Genomic DNA, 18,278 nt, shown 5'->3' with positions numbered 1-18,278 from the left:
AAAGCCTGATACATCAGCTATGCTCTCTCTCTCTTCTGATCCATCTGCTGGGCTGGTATTTCAGATAACACCTCATAACAGAGATTCCCCAGTCCACTGCAGACTCCCTGCATCTGATACCCTCCCTGCATCTGATACCAACTAGCCTCCACCACTGAATCTCCTCGGCCGATAATAGTCAGAGCCTAGACTTGCATTTGTAGATGCTCAGATGCATTTCCTTAAAACAATCTCTAATTTGTTTAATACAATTTCGGACATGTACTGTACATCATAAATCCCTATCATATAAAGCAATCTTATGAATTAAATTTATCTGGTCATATCTGAAGTTCAAGGAAATGATTCAGTATTGCATTTCAAAGAATGAATTACAAACTATTCTTCAGATATTGTGTATCTACTGTCTAATGTATACGGTGTATATTAGACTCTAATTCCATCACGTATAAATAGCCTCAAGCTTCCTATTGTCAGAATCTAATTAAAGTTACAATCTGTTCCCATGTGCTTTAATTTATGTTATTTTTTTTTTGTTCATGTCTCTCTCTCTCTCTCTGTGTGTGTGCGTGTGTGTGTGTGTGTGTGTGTGTGTGTGTGTGTGTGTGTGTGTGTGTGTGTGTGTGTGTGTGTGTGTGTGTGTGTGTGTGTGTGTGTGTGTGTGTGTGTGTGTGTGTGTGTGTGTGTGTGTGTGTGCGTGCATTCGAAAGAGAGCAGCAGTATAGACTAGTCTAGCTGGAGAATGCGATTGGAAATCAGAGCTTGGCCAGTGATAAAGCATAGCCATAGAAACCTCAGAGCTGACCTGAGCAGGGGAGGGGATAAGAGGGATGGCAATCCAGTTAAAGGAGAACGTCACCTCCCTCCCTCCTGTCTGAGTGCTGACACAGCTCTATGAGAAAGGGATCAAACCTGCTATACCTTCCCAAGGATAGGACAGGACTGTACTGTTCAGTTCTGCTGAGGGAGCAGTGCACTATGCAGGCTGGCTCTGGCCCTCTGTTCCTCTTCTCCCATGAATCATCCCACACGCCCATCACTCCTCTGGGGACAGATAGAGCATCAGCTCCCAGTGCAGGGAAATACAGCCCAGACCCATTCTAGCGATGTGCTAAGAGGTTCAAGATACTCTGTTCTCATTTAATGGCTTTTCATATTCAGGTTTCTGTATACACCTCCAAATTGTGAGATTCTTTGGATACTGCATACAGCTATTTGTGCATATCTGGCTCTGATCATTCATGGTCAATGTATGTATATCAGGTCAAAATAATGCTATGGTAGTTCCACCAATTCGGTGCCTTTTGAGAAGTGTAACTTGTCACGCCCGCTCCCCCTCTCTGGCGCTCGAGGGTGCCAGGCTGCCCATTACACACACCTGTCACCATCATTACGCGCATCAGTGCTTCATTGGACTCACCTGGACTCCATTACTTTATTGATTTCCTCCTCTATATCTGTCTGTTCCTCAGCTTGATCCCTGTGTCAGTACTAATGTTGATATGTTTCCCTTGTCCAGACGCTGTCCGTGTTTTGTTTCATGTCTGTTATTTACTACCTATTCACTCCCTGTACTTGCTTCTCGTCTCCCTGCGTCTGTCTTCACATAACTTTGTCAGACATTTTTTTATTTATTTCACCTAATCTTAACATTTTGTCATAAATATCACATGGTCAACTTCATTATAAAAAGAAATCCCATCTGAAGAGGTTAAATAAAAAATGTACTTTAGAAAGTGCCTATTAAGTGCAAATGAAAGAAACATGGTTGACGATTTTACCTTAAGTCAGCCATAAATCCCTTGTGATGACGGGAATGGAAGCTTGTTGTGTGCAACAGGGAGTGGCAATTCAATTAAACCTTAAAAAAGTTTAATTGTTAAAAAATGTCTATACCTGTCTATCTATGGGTAACAAGGTTGGCATGTTATATTCGACCCGCTCAGTTTCCCACCACAAAACCCCAGAAAATTGCCAAAAAAGAGTAGAACCAGCTCATCTGCTTTTACACTATGATTTTACTATTATATGTTTAATGTTTCTTTTGGAAACAATATTTAAAAAGGAATAGTTTCACCATATTACAATTGAGAGCTCAGTACACGTAACATGGTTGACCTTAAAATGAGGGACAGACTAAATTCATCACTAATCACATTAGAGAGGCTTCAGAGGCTAACATTTATAAAAGAAAGTGATATTAATGTTGATGGGGTTTTTGATGTTTTTCAGATTCCATTCCAAGAGATGGGTGGCAAGACTTTGGTCATGCAGGTCTTTGACTTTGACCGCTTCTCTAAGCATGACGTCATTGGAGAGGTGAAACTACCCTTGCACAAACTGGACCTAGCCCAGCCACTGGAGGAGTGGAGGGACCTGGACAGTGCAGAGAAAGAAGAGGTAAAATGTTGAAGACCATCTCTCCACTTTTATTCAGTCCTTTGAAATACGTATCTCATTGTACAGTTCAGAACGATGTTCATCCTCGTTGTTCCCTATATTTAGTGTTGCTTAGTGTGAATGATTCCCTATATTTAGTGTTGCATAGTGTGAATGGTTCCCTATATTTAGTGTTGCTTAGTGTGAATGGTTCCCTATATTTAGTGTTGCATAGTGTGAATGGTTCCCTATATTTAGTGTTGCATATTGTGAATGGTTCCCTATATTTAGGTGTTGCATAGTGTGAATGGTTCCCTATATTTAGTGTTGCATAGTGTGAATGGTTCCCTATATTTAGTGTTGCATAGTGTGAATGGTTCCCTATATTTAGTGTTGCATAGTGTGAATGGTTCCCTACATTTAGTGTTGCATAGTGTGAATGGTTCCCTATATTTAGTGTTGCATAGTGTGAATGGTTCCCTATATTTAGTGTTGCTTAGTGTGAATGGTTCCCTATATTTAGTGTTGCATAGTGTGAATGGTTCCCTATATTTAGTGTTGCATAGTGTGAATGGTTCCCTATATTTAGTGTTGCTTAGTGTGAATGGTTCCCTATATTTAGTGTTGCATAGTGTGAATGGTTCCCTATATTTAGTGTTGCTTAGTGTGAATGGTTCCCTATATTTAGTGTTGCATAGTGTGAATGGTTCCCTATATTTAGTGTTGCTTAGTGTGAATGGTTCCCTATATTTAGTGTTGCATAGTGTGAATGGTTCCCTATATTTAGTGTTGCTTAGTGTGAATGGTTCCCTATATTTAGTGTTGCATAGTGTGAATGGTTCCCTATATTTAGTGTTGCATAGTGTGAATGGTTCCCTATATTTAGTGTTGCTTAGTGTGAATGGTTCCCTATATTTAGTGTTGCATAGTGTGAATGGTTCCCTATATTTAGGTGTTGCATAGTGTGAATGGTTCCCTATATTTAGTGTTGCACATTGTGAATGGTTCCCTATATTTAGTGTTGCATAGTGTGAATGGTTCCCTATATTTAGTGTTGCTTAGTGTGAATGGTTCCCTATATTTAGTGTTGCATAGTGTGAATGGTTCCCTATATTTAGTGTTGCATAGTGTGAATGGTTCCCTATATTTAGTGTTGCTTAGTGTGAATGGTTCCCTATATTTAGGTGTTGCATAGTGTGAATGGTTCCCTATATTTAGGTGTTGCATAGTGTGAATGGTTCCCTATATTTAGTGTTGCACAGTGTGAATGGTTCCCTATATTTAGTGTTGCATAGTGTGAATGGTTCCCTACATTTAGTGTTGCATAGTGTGAATGGTTCCCTATATTTAGTGTTGCATAGTGTGAATGGTTCCCTATATTTAGGTGTTGCTTAGTGTGAATGGTTCCCTATATTTAGTGTTGCATAGTGTGAATGGTTCCCTATATTTAGTGTTGCATAGTGTGAATGGTTCCCTATATTTAGTGTTGCATAGTGTGAATGGTTCCCTATATTTAGGTGTTGCTTAGTGTGAATGGTTCCCTATATTTAGTGTTGCATAGTGTGAATGGTTCCCTATATTTAGTGTTGCATAGTGTGAATGGTTCCCTATATTTAGGTGTTGCTTAGTGTGAATGGTTCCCTATATTTAGTGTTGCATAGTGTGAATGGTTCCCTATATTTAGGTGTTGCTTAGTGTGAATGGTTCCCTATATTTAGTGTTGTATAGTGTGAATGGTTCCCTATATTTAGTGTTGCATAGTGTGAATGGTTCCCTATATTTAGTGTTGCATAGTGTGAATGGTTCCCTATATTTAGGTGTTGCTTAGTGTGAATGGTTCCCTATATTTAGTGTTGCATAGTGTGAATGGTTCCCTATATTTAGTGTTGCATAGTGTGAATGGTTCCCTATATTTAGGTGTTGCTTAGTGTGAATGGTTCCCTACATTTAGTGTTGCATAGTGTGAATGGTTCCCTATATTTAGGTGTTGCTTAGTGTGAATGGTTCCCTATATTTAGTGTTGCATAGTGTGAATGGTTCCCTATATTTAGTGTTGCATATTGTGAATGGTTCCCTATATTAGGTGTTGCTTAGTGTGAATGGTTCCCTATATTTAGTGTTGCATAGTGTGAATGGTTCCCTATATTTAGTGTTGCTTAGTGTGAATGGTTCCCTATATTTAGTGTTGCATATTGTGAATGGTTCCCTATATTTAGTGTTGCTTAGTGTGAATGGTTCCCTATATTTAGGTGTTGCTTAGTGTGAATGGTTCCCTATATTTAGGTGTTGCTTGGTATGAATGGAAGACATGCACCCAATGAGGAGGAACATTGAGGAGGAATATTATTAGATTGAACAGGTTTTGTTCTCCTCTTTACCTTCTTCTCCCATCCCACACGCAGCAAGAGAAGCTGGGAGATATCTGCATCTCTCTGCGCTACGTGCCCACTGCTGGGAAACTTACCATCTGCATCCTGGAGGCCAAGAACCTCAAGAAGATGGACGTGGGAGGACTGTCAGGTAAAATATGGAAACATAATGATCACTGTGAATAAAACAATGGAACAGATGAACAGTGGAGTGTAAGCCGCCCATACAGTATCTCCCATATCCTGGTTCAATATGCTCCCCTTGGTCAAGGTCAACGAGGCAATACCTCTATTCACACAGTACGACACCCAAATCTATATTCCCAAATCTATATTAATACAGCTATTTCAGAGTGTTTCTTTGTGCATTATTCTGTGGTAAAGGCTAGGCTATATAACATGAAATAGGATCCAGTAAAACCTTGTGAACCGATCGTATGATTTTGATCTGTATGGTGAGCTGCTGTAGGATACATTGCAAGCAGCCAATCTCCGGGGTAATTCAGTTTGCACTCACGTGCTGACTCTGATGTACCCACGACTCTTAATTCCCTTCAGCTAAACTGCACTGCAACCATCTGCTGGCAGTTTACTGCATTACAACCACTGCTGGGTTCCTTTTGTTACTGGAGCCCTGATGGTAATGAAGTATTGTGTTTTAATGATTGAACTCTACTGAAACAATGTGACAGGGACAATAAGATACATCTATTAAACGACATTAAGCCATGTTTGTTAATAATCCCAATAGTGAGTCTGATACCTGGCCTGTTTTAATACCTGGCTGTGTGTATCAATCCCTCTGTGTGTAGATCCCTATGTGAAGATCAACTTGATGCAGAACGGCAAGCGTCTGAAGAAGAAGAAGACCACGGTGAAGAAGAACACTCTGAATCCATACTACAATGAGTCCTTCAGCTTTGAGATCCCTATTGAGCAGATGCAGGTAGTGTACAGCTGGGAACAAAGCGTTCAAAGCCAGGCAGACAGACAGACAGACAGACAGACAGACAGACAGACCTACCTAAATACCGACCGACCGACCGACCGACCGACCGACCGACCGACCGACCTGACCGCAGCACAGCCATGCTAAAACCAGAATGAATCATGCCCCCTTGTGTATCATTGAATTAGATGACAGTAATGCAAGAGTGTACAGCTGGAAGGGGACAAAGTACCAAAGGCGTACATACTGTACACCATGGAATTACAATTCAATTATGCAATTATATTCTGTAAGATCTTTCTAAATGTCAATAATATAACACTTGCTTTTTCTCATTCCCTAGAAAATCCAAGCTGTGGTCACAGTGCTGGATTATGACAAGATCGGTAAAAACGACGCCATCGGGAAGATCTGGGTGGGCAGCAAGGCGACTGGCACCCAGCTGAAGCACTGGTCCGACATGCTGGCCAACCCTCGCCGCCCCATCGCCCAGTGGCATCCACTGCAGCCCGAGGAGGAGATTGATGCTTCGCTGGCAGCCCTGAACGCCAAGAAGTAAACCTTCTCTACCCACTAACACCCACACCCAAACCTACCCATCCTCCTCAGTCCTGGTCCTACACATCTCCCAATACTACATTCCAAACCAACACACCAACCAATTCTACACCCTACACCACAGATACCTACCTATATCCCAATTGACATGATCAAAAAATAATAGAAAAGAAAAGCATCATTCCACAAGGAGACAGTCACAAGATCACTCAATTGATGTTTATATTGGGGTTGCAGTTAGTTACATTGTGTCGTGAGGATAGGAGCCTAGAGTGTGAAAACAGTGGTCCAATGTGATGGAGGATTAGGGAAGTAAAACCACACATGCACTCATTTTGTACCTTTCCCTCCCCTCCCCTTAGAGCCACCGTTGCTTCAATACTGCTTAATACTTCAAATGCTTTATACTGCCATGTAATAGAGGAAAAACACAAGCAGGTTCATTCCTTGGGTGTATTGTTGCACCATGCTCCACACCTGCCAGTTACTTACTACATACTAGATATGATTCCATTAGTTTGAACTACATTCCTAGAGTTGGGTAAAGAGTAGAGATAGACAATATCCAGTTACCCCACACTGTTAACACACTGCCTTTTTGATTATTAGCTCATCTGCTCACCCATATTCTCAGGTACACTGAGAGAAAACTGAAACTTCATGCCTTTTTTACTAAACGGGTTGTTATTCAAAATGCTCCGCAACATGATCAGAGAATAATGTTTTTGATGATTTTAAAATCTCAGTCTGGTGCTGGATTGGTTTATTTTTCCATAATCTAAGACTAGTCTAAATTTATCACTGAAATGGCAACAGGAGAGTCTCTCGAGTGTCTCTCAATAACACCGTTTGTGGCTGTCAGTCAACAGAGTTGAGATGTGAAATATGTTTAGGATAAAGGGACTATGAGCCGCTGTAAGTGTCTATCATGGCCCATGTTGGGAAAGCATGCAAGAGAAAGAATATCTGTGTGGAAACTCCAAGGACTGAATGGAAGGTTCCATTCAGTCCTTGGAGTTTCCACACAGATATTTCTCTCTCTTGCATGCTTTCCCAACATGGGCCATGATAGACATTTACATGCATGCAAGAGAGAGCATATCTGTGAGAATATCTGTGTGGAAACTCCAAGGACTGAATGGGACCCTGGTTGACACAATGTTGTTTGTCAGGTGTCTATTCTACTGCCTGCAATCTACCACCTTCCCCTCCAATGCCTCTACTATTTAGGATCTATCTCCCTGTTCAGTGCTACTGCCATTAGTCATGGACTCGCAACAAGGATTTCACTTGTTCAAAGGAATCTCTGTATTCGTCTTACAGTCATAAAGGAGACAAGCCTTCCAAGTAATGAAATAAGCAATTCTTAACTACCAGGGACGCCTTCCAATTAGCTGTGTTGTTTTTTACTCACCCTTTTCTTTTCAACGTCAAACACTTTTATTCCTCAAGCACTTTAAATCAAAATGTTCTGTTCTAATTATACTCTCCGAAAACCAGAGATTTAACAATTTATTTTATGAGGAATAATTTCTGGTAAAAAAGCAAGAGCGTGAATTTGAGTGAATCATTATTTTTGTAGTTTTGTTTGATCATTTTAACCTTGTTTTTCTTGTGAATGCACTTTGATTACTCTGAGACAATTGTTGTTGTCAAGTTTGATTGAAAGGATAAGATCTGGAAGGTTCCCTTTATGTGTATGTTATACACAGATGACCAAACTGCTGAATCTAATTGCACTATACTTGATATCTCTATGTTACGTGGTTATAGATTGTTCTTTGATCTATGGAGTTTTTGTGATGAGATGTCGTGAGTTTGAGTCAGGTCACATATTCGAAAGTCTTCTGATTGGGAATAAGACACATTTCAATGAAATGCTGTTCCTCAGATCCTTCGCTGAATAAGTGATTTTACATTTTGACTTTCTCTTGAGATATATTTCAGTATAAAACTGATCATATGACTGAATTAAATGAACAATTAAAAAATGTAAAAGTCGTAGCAAAATGCTATTAGACTTTCGAGCCACACTAGTAATTTAATGGGACATGAACTGTCTCTGCACCATCTTGTTCCAAACAACAAAATAGTTCAAAGCAATGTATTTCAAGGACGGCAAAAAGTACTTGATTGTGTTTAAGAACAAGCAAAGCAGTTTAATGTTTTAACAGTTTGTCAACTTTTATACTTTTGGGAATTACAGTATTGAATGTTGGTTAATGTATTGATTTTCTCTATTGGACAACCATATCTTTATTTATATGTCCAGTAGGGGTCAGATTAGTTATGTTTTATATTTAATTTTATTTAGTTTTTTCTATATGTTCAAAAAGCAACACTAGGAAAAGACAAAATGCAAGCAATCAAACAACCCATCGGTGAGTAGTTTCGCCTATATACATAGTTCATACAGGTTGATACTGCATGTTTCTACAAGATACTGTACGAAAGAGCATGTTTTAGAGATAAAGCAAAAATATCTTGTGTACGTATGTGGGTGTCAATTGTCATTTTAATACTGTAACACAATGCAGGAAAAAAGATACACTGTATATTTTCTAAATTAAACAAATATGTATTTATTTTCCATGAATGGGTTATTGGAGAGAATGTCATAATATATTAGAATAATATGATTCTGTCCATGCCTAAACTTTTAAGCAAGTTTGTCGTCAAGTACTGTGTGTGAGTTCATGTAGGATAAAAATGTAGCCGCATGCTTGCTATCTAAATCCTTGTGATTTATTTGTATTAATTATAATTTATTTCAAATGTATTTATTTATGTGTTTATGTACTTATTTCTTTATTCATAAATCGTTTCCTTTGAGATTATTTCAGTCTATGTTGGTCTACTTGACAAATATCAGTCATTGTAGGGGGGCTCCAAGTTCAAGAAATACAGCTATTCCAAAGTGGAACTCTTCAATGATCAGTGCCATTGCTGAAACGTTTCCACCATTTGGTTAAAAAGACAAGAAAAAAGATAAACCTGATTTTTGGACAAACATGTATTACAAGCCTACTATTTAGGATGCTAAAGAGCCCACCAGAACTGAATCCACACATCTCCACACTGGAAATAAAGCTTGGAGTCCCCTACTGTACTTTAAACTTTTTGGGGGGAGTTTTACTTTGCATTGGTTTAATGACCTGACACCCTTTGCAATTATATATATTTTACAGTGCTCATTACACAAATATATGTGTATGTGTATACAGATAGTTGAATTAGATAAAAACTAAAGCCATAATACTCAAGCACTAACTCTTTAGAGCTCTGCTGTATAACTAGTTATTGATTTGTAAAAAAAAACACACAAAAAAACACTTCTTAATCTTCCTAGGTCAGTGTTTGTCATGTACATTCTGTTCAGAACTCTGTACTCATCTAGATTCTAGAAGGCAAAATATTGAGCACTGAGAGCAGTTGTGAGTTTAGTAGAGTGGATGTCATTTTGTTTTCTACTTTGAAGATGTTAAAGCTGTCTTTATTTTATACATGTGTAGCTAATATATTCCAGTGATGTAATTTGTATATGCCTTGTTTTGATAGTATGAATCATGATTCTTCTTATCTCACAAGATGTTATCGAAAATACCTGAAGAAGTCATCCAGAACATTTACGTTATTGAAATGTGAGTGTCAGGCTGGTCTGTTGGTGATCCTTGGGCTGAGTGCAATTAATTTAGGACCCTGACTGCGATGTATAGATCCCTCTATTTTCATCCACAGTGGCTTTACAGACATGACATAACATTGTGATCAAAGATATGGCAGAAATATCTATCTATCTTGTAACAATGCCAAGTCTCAGCATTATTGTCTGATCAACATATGTTGCATTCATGCTAAACAGTAAAGTTAAGATAAATGATCTACAGTCTAATCTTAGCCACTTTGATGGAAACCAGCTGTTTCAAGTCAACAATTCCTCTAATAGCAACACTATTGAAATAATAATCATAGTGTTGTTTGAAGTTTGCAACAATTTTATAATGGGATCATTGATGTTGCTTCTCAATGTCACAATCAACCCCTTTTAACTGTGACCAAACCGATGCACATGGAACTTCAATCCAGTTGACGATTTCAGTGTCTTTCCAAAATACTGCCAGTATATCCATCTATATTTACAATTCCATGAAATCATCATCAGTAATCTGTTTGAATCTATTTCAGAGCCCAAATAATTCCACTGATACGGATGCAGGTTAGATGATAAAATAACTGTGATTAAAGGGTCAAATATAGCACATTTTTATTAAAAGAGTTGATTGTTTCAAAGCATTTTACACTGCCACGGCCATTGGACAGTTCGCTATATGGGGAAAACGACTGATAACTGTGTGTTTGTGTGTATGTATGTATGTATGTATGTATGTTACAAGAACAAAAAGCATAGGCCCTTTATAAAGTTAGAGGTTGCAGTGCTAAAACACAGTACTACTGCAACTTACTAAACGTATATATCTGCATGCCCAAAATACATAAACCATTCTTAAGTGTACATTTAAGTGGTGATGAAAATAATTAACAAAGATGTTTTTATTTACAATGGTTTAAAATGTTTATATTATAGGAATACCTATTTTTTGAAAGCCTAAATTGATATATCTACTTTATGCACAACTGCTTTAGAAAGGAACTGCAGGCTATATCTCAGCGGTGAAGAAACAATGGATTGAGAGCACGATGATTCACACACTACATTCTACAGTTCTTTTGTACTACTAGCTGTTTTATTTCTATCAGGCTTTTTAAATTAATTATTGAAGTACTTTATAAAAAAGGTCAATGTGATTTTCAAAGGGATACCCTCCAAACTAGAGCATCATATCAAATTGTATTTGTCACATGCTTCGTCAACAAAAGGTGTAGACTTACAGGGAAATGTTTTCTTACAGGCCCTTCCCAACAATGCAGAGAGAGAAAATAGAGAAATAACAGAAAAGTCACACAACTTCCATGTCAATAATGTGTTAAGGAGTGTCTCAGTTGGCCTAGGTCACTCACCACCTAACAGTGTGTTCTCCTGTCTCTGTTTGTGTTGCTCGCTTTGTGTTTCCTCTTTCTACTGTAATAATCACTAGGTTAGTGTTGTGTTTCTATTGTATTATATTTAGAATGCAAAACTGCATTAGGACCAATGGAAAAGACAATGATTGAACTTTTCCACCATGAATTCACTGTTTTCCTGTCTTAGCATTAATGTGCTGTTGTTGTGGAACTGGACTCGCTGGGGGCTCCTTTGGATCCAGAATGAAACTGATTTTCAGAGGAACGTCGTCCTTCGCGTTTACAACATGGATATATATACTACCAAAACATGCAGAATAGTACCAACCCTCTCTCTTGAACTCTTTCTTCACTTCTCATTTTCCACACTACAATTGCATTCCAAAATACTTTTTCTCCTCTCTTTCTCTTCATCCTCTTTTTAAGCCTCAGAGGACCATGAGATTGCGTGTCCTCTGGCTGTGTTTCTTCGTGTCTTAGTGTTGTGGTGCGTGTGTTCATGTCAGTACTTGTGCCTACTGTGGATCGCATGCTTTAGCCCTTGACTGGACACAAAACATTGCTCCTATACAAACTGCCCACGGCCCGTCAGTGGATGAGCATCGAGGATCCTTGTAAAGTTATCGAGGGAACCAAATAACTCAATACAGATCTATCATAAGTGTTACCAGCTCTGTAAGAAACAAATAGGAAATAAAGGCCTTTTAATAAGCTTGGACTCATGTATTGTCTGTGCATCATGGCTCTATTCTTTATTCTGTAACCTCTCTACAAGGGGATTTTAACTTCAGCATCCGAGTGTTCATTGGTTGGATACCAGTTTTTATCGCAAGATATTTAGAATTTAGCGCTCAGTACTGAACAATTCCTTTCAGAAGCACTTAATGCCAAGTGATAAAGATTTTGGTAGAGTGAGAACACACATAATGACAGTTATCACATATTTAACCATCCACACTTTATTGAGCAAGTGATCAAACCACAGAAATGTACAAGTAGCATTTCAGTTTTTCCGGTCTCTTATAATACATACTTCCATGGTAAAGTTGTTTCAACGTAAAATACTGTCTTTAAATATACTTACAGTACATGTGTAGACAGATAGCTGTATTGTTCTTTCAGGAAAGGCATGTAGTATACATAAAGAGTAGTGGAGGCTGCTAAGGAGAGGACGGCTCATAATAATGGCTGGAATGGAACGTATGTGTTTGATGTATTTGATTACATTCCTACTGATTCGGCTCCAGCCATTACCACGAGACCATCCTCCCCAATTAAGGTGCCACCGACATCCTGTGATAAAGAGGCCCTGTGTTGTGCCCTGTGCTATCTGCATTACAAATCATGTACAGGTTTCACTTGAAAAAAAAGAAATGCTGTCCATCTCATAACGTGATGTGGACTAATGGTACTGTTTCATAAAATGCTTAAAGAGGATACATATTAATAATATATTGGTAAAAATATGGTTGAGTATAAGTATAAATATTTGAGAAAAAAAATGCATAAATTATATAAAATTATCCAAAAAATGTGACATCTGTCTCGCCACACAAAGCAGGAAAAGGTTAATGAGCAGTTCAGGGAAAATGGTCTGTGATGGAAATTTGGACTTCAATTGAACTACAAACCATAAAGACTAATGATATAAACACCTCATAACAACTGACAATGTGTAATGTTATCAATGTCATAAAAGTTAAACCTATGATTGTTTTTTCAGTCGTTTTTTTCAGCAGTGCACATTGAAGCACAAAATCAACATATGTTTGTGATGTATAGGTAAAATATGTGGATGTGATATTGATTAGAGATTTCTGGCCTGGAGCTACAGAGTTTACTGTACCCAAGATCAACACCCTCTTTGAGCGGACGCTGTGTGTTCTTCTTCTCACCTTTGACCTCCTGGTATGAAGTGAGCCAATGAACATGGAGGTCAAGGGTCAGGCCAGGGGTCATCAGGAATTTGACGGTTCGTCACCATGCCTCTGAGAAAAGTTGGCAGGTAAGTGTCATTGAGCACCATGGTACAGTCCCCTTAGTGGGAGGGTGCCGAAGGCCAATGATAGTGACACACGTTGCAAGCTTGAGGGAAGTATACTATGACTTTGGACAGAGGCTTCCAACCTCTTACTTGGACAGCTTGCTGATGACACGGATCAGAGCCCCATTCTCGTCCTTCAGTCTCTGGTTGTCTGATTTAAGCTCTGTCAACACCTACAGGAACAGAGAGAGCAGCATTAGATTGTCATGGTAGCTAATTCGCAACAGGGAACAGTGGTGATACATAATGCCCTGTAGACAGAAATATGTGCAAGTGACACTGACTTGTCTTTTGTCTATGTTCCTTCTTATTTAAGGGACATTGACAGACACATTTAATACACATTGTTTATCATTTTCAGGCAAAGTAAGAATGATATGCAATATTTAATCACCAGGAACTCATTGCTAAATGATTGAACACTACAATCTCTATAGTCACTACATGCAAAGGGTGGACAGAAGGGTGGAGAAAAGGCAGGCTTTCAGCAAAATATGATGTAAAGCAATGAGAGCATGCGGATACAGTATGATCGTGGAAAAGGTTGGGACATGATTTGGCTTATGGTTCTATGTGCAAACTACAAACCAAGAGAGAACCGAAACAGAGAGAGAGAGATGCAAGGCGGTCAGCTTCCGCAATCTAGGTCACCTCCCACAGCATGAATAATGACTAAAAATAACCACAATCTTTGTCAAAATCTCCCCTATCCCCCACAGACAGTACAGTGAACAATAACGTTTTGTGCTCGCCTGAAAAAGTCTACCTTCACAGACGATGATGAACTCATCCCCCCACTCCTGCCTATTCCAGTTGCGGCAATTAAATAGCAGCATATTGTTATGTATTATATTTGACGATGCATACTGCACATTTTTGGTCCAACTGTTTGTCCAGTTCTGCTTCTGTCTCAGACAGAGCTGTGTGGAAAAAGGCCAGTGGAAAAGGGTTTAGTGAGTCGACGGATGCCAATGAGATCACACATTCCACTCCCACTCCAACATGATTGAGACAAACATAATAGTTTAAAATGTCAGATTCCCTATCAGCCACTTTGCATTGGACACTGTGGCAAAAAATGAGCAAACAATGAAAATGTCAGGTTTGTGAAATGGAAAATTGTAATCATGTTAATCCCTACAAGGTTTCCTTGGCGACTTCAGCACTCTGCCTTCCATAAGTCTCTCAAGCAGCGTCCAGACTGTTTCTGAGTTTGTTCAAGCTGAGGATTGAGTGACTTGCCTGACTATACTGTAATAATAACCACTGGAGAAACGTCAGGCTGCCACCACTACTGTACTGGTCTCTACACAGCCTAGTAAATAATATCACCCATGCAGCATGGATGCAGCTAAAATAGATGAGGGAGTTTAAGGGGGCTGCCCTTCATTGGCCTTATGGGAGAGTGAGTCAGAGAGAGGCATGCCACACAAGTGAGAGAGGCCTTAAGGTGGAGGAGTGAGAGTGGGAGGTGGGGGGTGCAGCAGCAGGACCTGCCTGAGAAGAGCGTAGCAGAGAGGAGGGAAGGAGGTGCAGCATCAGGAGAACCAGAAGGAGGACAGATGAGAGGAGGAGTGGCTGAAGACTCAGGGAGGGGGGAGCAAGGAGGGGTAGAGAGGTGGAGGCCTGTGGGACAGGGGGGTTAGAGGTCCTCTGTCTCAGGCAGGAAGGCCATCTGGGAGAGGCGGGTGAGGACACGCAGCATGGCCCTGTTCTCAGCCAGCAGACGCTCCTTGCCGCTCCGTAGTGCCTGCAGCTGAGCCAGAACAGGGAGGGCCTGCAGTAAACACAGGAATACAGAGAGAGCGATAGAAAAAAAGAGAGCAGGAGGACAGGCCCGTGGAAAGGAGGAAGCAGAGCTATAAACACACACACACACACACACACACACACACACACACACACACACACACACACACACACACACACACACACACACACACACACACACACACACACACACACACTTTCACACACAAAGAGATACTGTAAAAGGAAGCAAGAAAGAAATCAGCAAAAGAGACAGCTATGCAAAAGAAAAGAAAAGCACAGCAGGGAGCTATCCTTAAGTTTGCTCTCCACAAACCTGGGCAGTTTTAAAGGGCGGTGGGTGGGGAGATGCTGTATGGTTTACATAGCTTGTCAGTCATGCTGGGGAAAGATGGGGGTGGGGTACTTTCAATATAACCTTCAATTTCAGCCTCATTCAGAGAGCCCAATAAGTTATAGGTCATAGAAAATGGAAATGATTAATTTCCCTGGGTTCCCTGGCAGGCTTTAGAGGTAAACCTCAGTGTGGTTTAGTGGAGATGTCTGTGGTTTGACAACGTTCCTGGGGGAAACCACAGGCAGGCCAGGAGGCAGCACACACATAGACAGAGGAAAGCTGAGCCCCATGTGGCCCAGAGAGTGGCCTCAGAGGCTTCCCCCAAGAAGGAGGAGAGGAAGGCAGGGTAGAAAGGGAAGAAATGAAGGTGAGCCTGGAGGAAAGGGAAAGCCGGGGAGAAAGAGAAGAGAAAAGCCCAGTGAGGAGAAGAAGGCCACAGAGAAAGAGAGAAGAGAAGGGAGGAAGGCCAGGAAGAAAGGAGATGGAGGAGATCCAGCTGCTAACATCCCAGGAAACCATTTGAAGTCTGCTTTTACTCGGACTGAAGAATCCATGGATATGTCAGACTGTTTCTCTGTGCTGTCGCAGTAAGCCTTTCGCAGCACACTGTTCTGAAGAACAACTATTGACAAGTTTATCTTGGAGTAGAGAGAGACACAGTGGAGAGGAGAGAGAAAGAGAGTGGAGAGAGAAAAAGGAGTGAGAGAGTGGAGAGCAGAGAGAGGAAAGAAGAGAGAGAGGAGAGAGAAAGTGGAGAGGAGAGAGAGAGAGGAGAGAGAGTAGAGTGGAGAGAGAGGAGAGAGAGGAAAGGTGAGAGAGAGTGGAGGAGAGAGAGAGAGAGAGAGAGGAGAGAGAGGGAGTGTAGAGGAGAGAGAGAGCGAGTGGAGATGAGAGAGGGAGTGGAGAGAGAGAGAGAGAGAGAGAGAGAGAGAGGAGAGAGGAGAGAGTGGAGAGAGAGAGAGGAGAGAGTGGAGAGTAGAGATAGTGGAGAATAGAGAGAGACTGAAGAGTAGAGCAGGAGAGAGTGTGGAGAAGAGAGAGTAGAGAGAGAGTGTGGAGAGTGAAGAGTAGAGAGAGAGTGGAGAGGAGAGAAAGTGGAGAGGAGAGAGAGTGGAGAGGAGAAAGAGAGAGAGTGAGTGCAGAGGAGAGAGACTGGAGAGTAGAGAGAGTGTGGAGAGTAAAGAGTAGAGAGAGAGTGGAGAGGAGAGAGAGTGGAGAGAGTGAGTGCAGAGGAGAGAGAGAGGAGGATGTAGCCAGAGAGGTGAGCTTGAGCGAGAATGCTTAATTATTTATTCCTCATGATGTTTTAATGCTCTTGAACTCTTTGATATTTAACCAGAGCTGAGTCCTATAGATACATTCCCACATTTTGCCAGTGCTGGAGTTTCAGAGGCTGCCAGGAATAATCCTAGCCCATTAGCCCAGAGAGACCCATCCCAATGGGCACACCCTGGTTTTCTTAATCAACTTTGTTTCCACATCATTTCAATGGAATTACATTGAACCATAGTGGAATAAACGTTGAACTGACATCTGTGCCCAGTGGGATATCAGAGAGCCATAAAGTAACCAGAATTGTAAAACATCGGACAGACCCTGTGGCAGAAGATATGTGGAGAATCACATCTGACCTGTGTGAAAAAAGGAAAAGCATGTCTGTATAATGTTGTATGTGCATATCTCTATCCCAGTGGGCAAAACCGGTTGCAATGACATCAAAGCAACCTAGTTTCTGGTTGTAATGATATTGCAGCCTGCCTGCTGGGATATGGCTTTACAAACAGTTGAAGTCGGAAGTTTACATACACCTTAGCCAAATACATTTAAACTCAGTTTTTCACAATTCTTGACATTTAATCCGAGTAACAATTCCCTCGCTTAGGTCAGTTAGTTAGGATAGGATCACCACTTTAATGTGAAATGTCAGAATGAAAGTAGAAAGAATAATTTATTTCAGCTTTTATTTCTTTCATCACATTCTCAGTGGGTCAGAAGTTTACATTTACTCAATTAGTATTTGGTAGCATTGCCTATAAATTGTTTAACTTGGGTCAAACGTTTTGGGTAGCCTTCCACAAGCTTCCCACAATAAGTTCGGTGAATTTTGGCCCATTCCTCCTGACAGAGCTGGTGTAACTGAGTCAGGTTTGTAGGCCTCCTTGCTCGCACACGCTTTTTCAGTTCTACCCACAGATTTTCTATAGAATTGAGGTCAGGGCTTTGTGATGGCCACTCCAATACCTTGACTTTGTTGTCCTTAAGCCATTTTGCCACAACTTTGGAAGTATGCTTGCTTGGGGTCATTGTCCATCCAAAACCCATTTGCGACCAAGCTTTAACCTCCTGACTGATGTCTTGAGATGTTGCTTCAATATATCCACATAATTTTCCTCCCTCGTGATGACATCTATTTTGTGAAGTGCACCAGTCCTTCCTGCAGCAAAGCACCCCCACAACATGATGCTGCCACCCCCGTGCTTCACGGTTGGGATGGTGTTCTTTGGCTTGCAAGCATCCCCCTTTTTCCTCCAAACATAATGATGGTCATTATGGCCAAACAGTTCTATTTTTGTTTCATCGGACCAGAGGACATTTCTCCAAAAAGTATAATCTTTGTGCCCATGTGCAGTTGCAAACCGTAGTCTGACTTTTTTATGGCAGTTTTGGAGCAGTGGCTTCTTCCTTGCTGAGCGGCCTTTCAGGTTATGTCGATATAGGACTCGTTTTACTGTGTATATAGATACTTTTGTACCTGTTTCCTCCAGCATCTTCACAAGGAAAAATTACTTGTGTCATGCACAAAGTAGATTGCCTAACTGACTTGCCAAAACTACAGTTTGTTAACAAGAA

General features: G+C 40.5%; 2 protein-coding genes across 9 annotated transcripts in view; one reads left to right on the top strand and one right to left on the bottom strand.

Moving 5' to 3' along the window:
* LOC129830000 (synaptotagmin-2-like) overlaps nucleotides 1-11,988 on the top strand; it is a 103,602-nt gene extending 91,614 nt beyond the window's left edge. For all 7 annotated transcript variants that reach the window (XM_055892108.1, XM_055892106.1, XM_055892107.1 and 4 more), the window contains 4 exons: nucleotides 2,233-2,400; nucleotides 4,782-4,899; nucleotides 5,561-5,694; nucleotides 6,041-11,988. In XM_055892108.1, the coding sequence (XP_055748083.1) occupies nucleotides 2,233-2,400; nucleotides 4,782-4,899; nucleotides 5,561-5,694; nucleotides 6,041-6,256 (636 nt within the window). In that variant the 3' untranslated portion in view covers nucleotides 6,257-11,988. The remainder of the gene's footprint in view (nucleotides 1-2,232; nucleotides 2,401-4,781; nucleotides 4,900-5,560; nucleotides 5,695-6,040) is intronic.
* Nucleotides 11,989-12,216: 228 nt separating this feature from the next.
* Nucleotides 12,217-18,278, bottom strand: part of LOC129830001 (protein phosphatase 1 regulatory subunit 12B-like) — a 46,346-nt gene continuing 40,284 nt past the window's right edge. Inside the window, exon 11 of one of the 2 annotated variants that reach the window (XM_055892114.1) lies at nucleotides 12,217-13,494. In XM_055892114.1, the coding sequence (XP_055748089.1) occupies nucleotides 13,408-13,494 (87 nt within the window). In that variant the 3' untranslated portion in view covers nucleotides 12,217-13,407. Of the gene's footprint in view, nucleotides 13,495-14,818; nucleotides 15,099-18,278 lie in introns of those variants that run through there. The other variant, XM_055892113.1, reaches the window with a different exon arrangement.

This window comes from Salvelinus fontinalis, chromosome 31, assembly GCF_029448725.1.
Source record: "Salvelinus fontinalis isolate EN_2023a chromosome 31, ASM2944872v1, whole genome shotgun sequence".
Taxonomy (NCBI): Eukaryota; Metazoa; Chordata; class Actinopteri; order Salmoniformes; family Salmonidae; genus Salvelinus; species Salvelinus fontinalis.
Note: the sequence above shows the minus strand (reverse complement) of the source record. Positions and strands in the feature narration are given on the sequence as shown.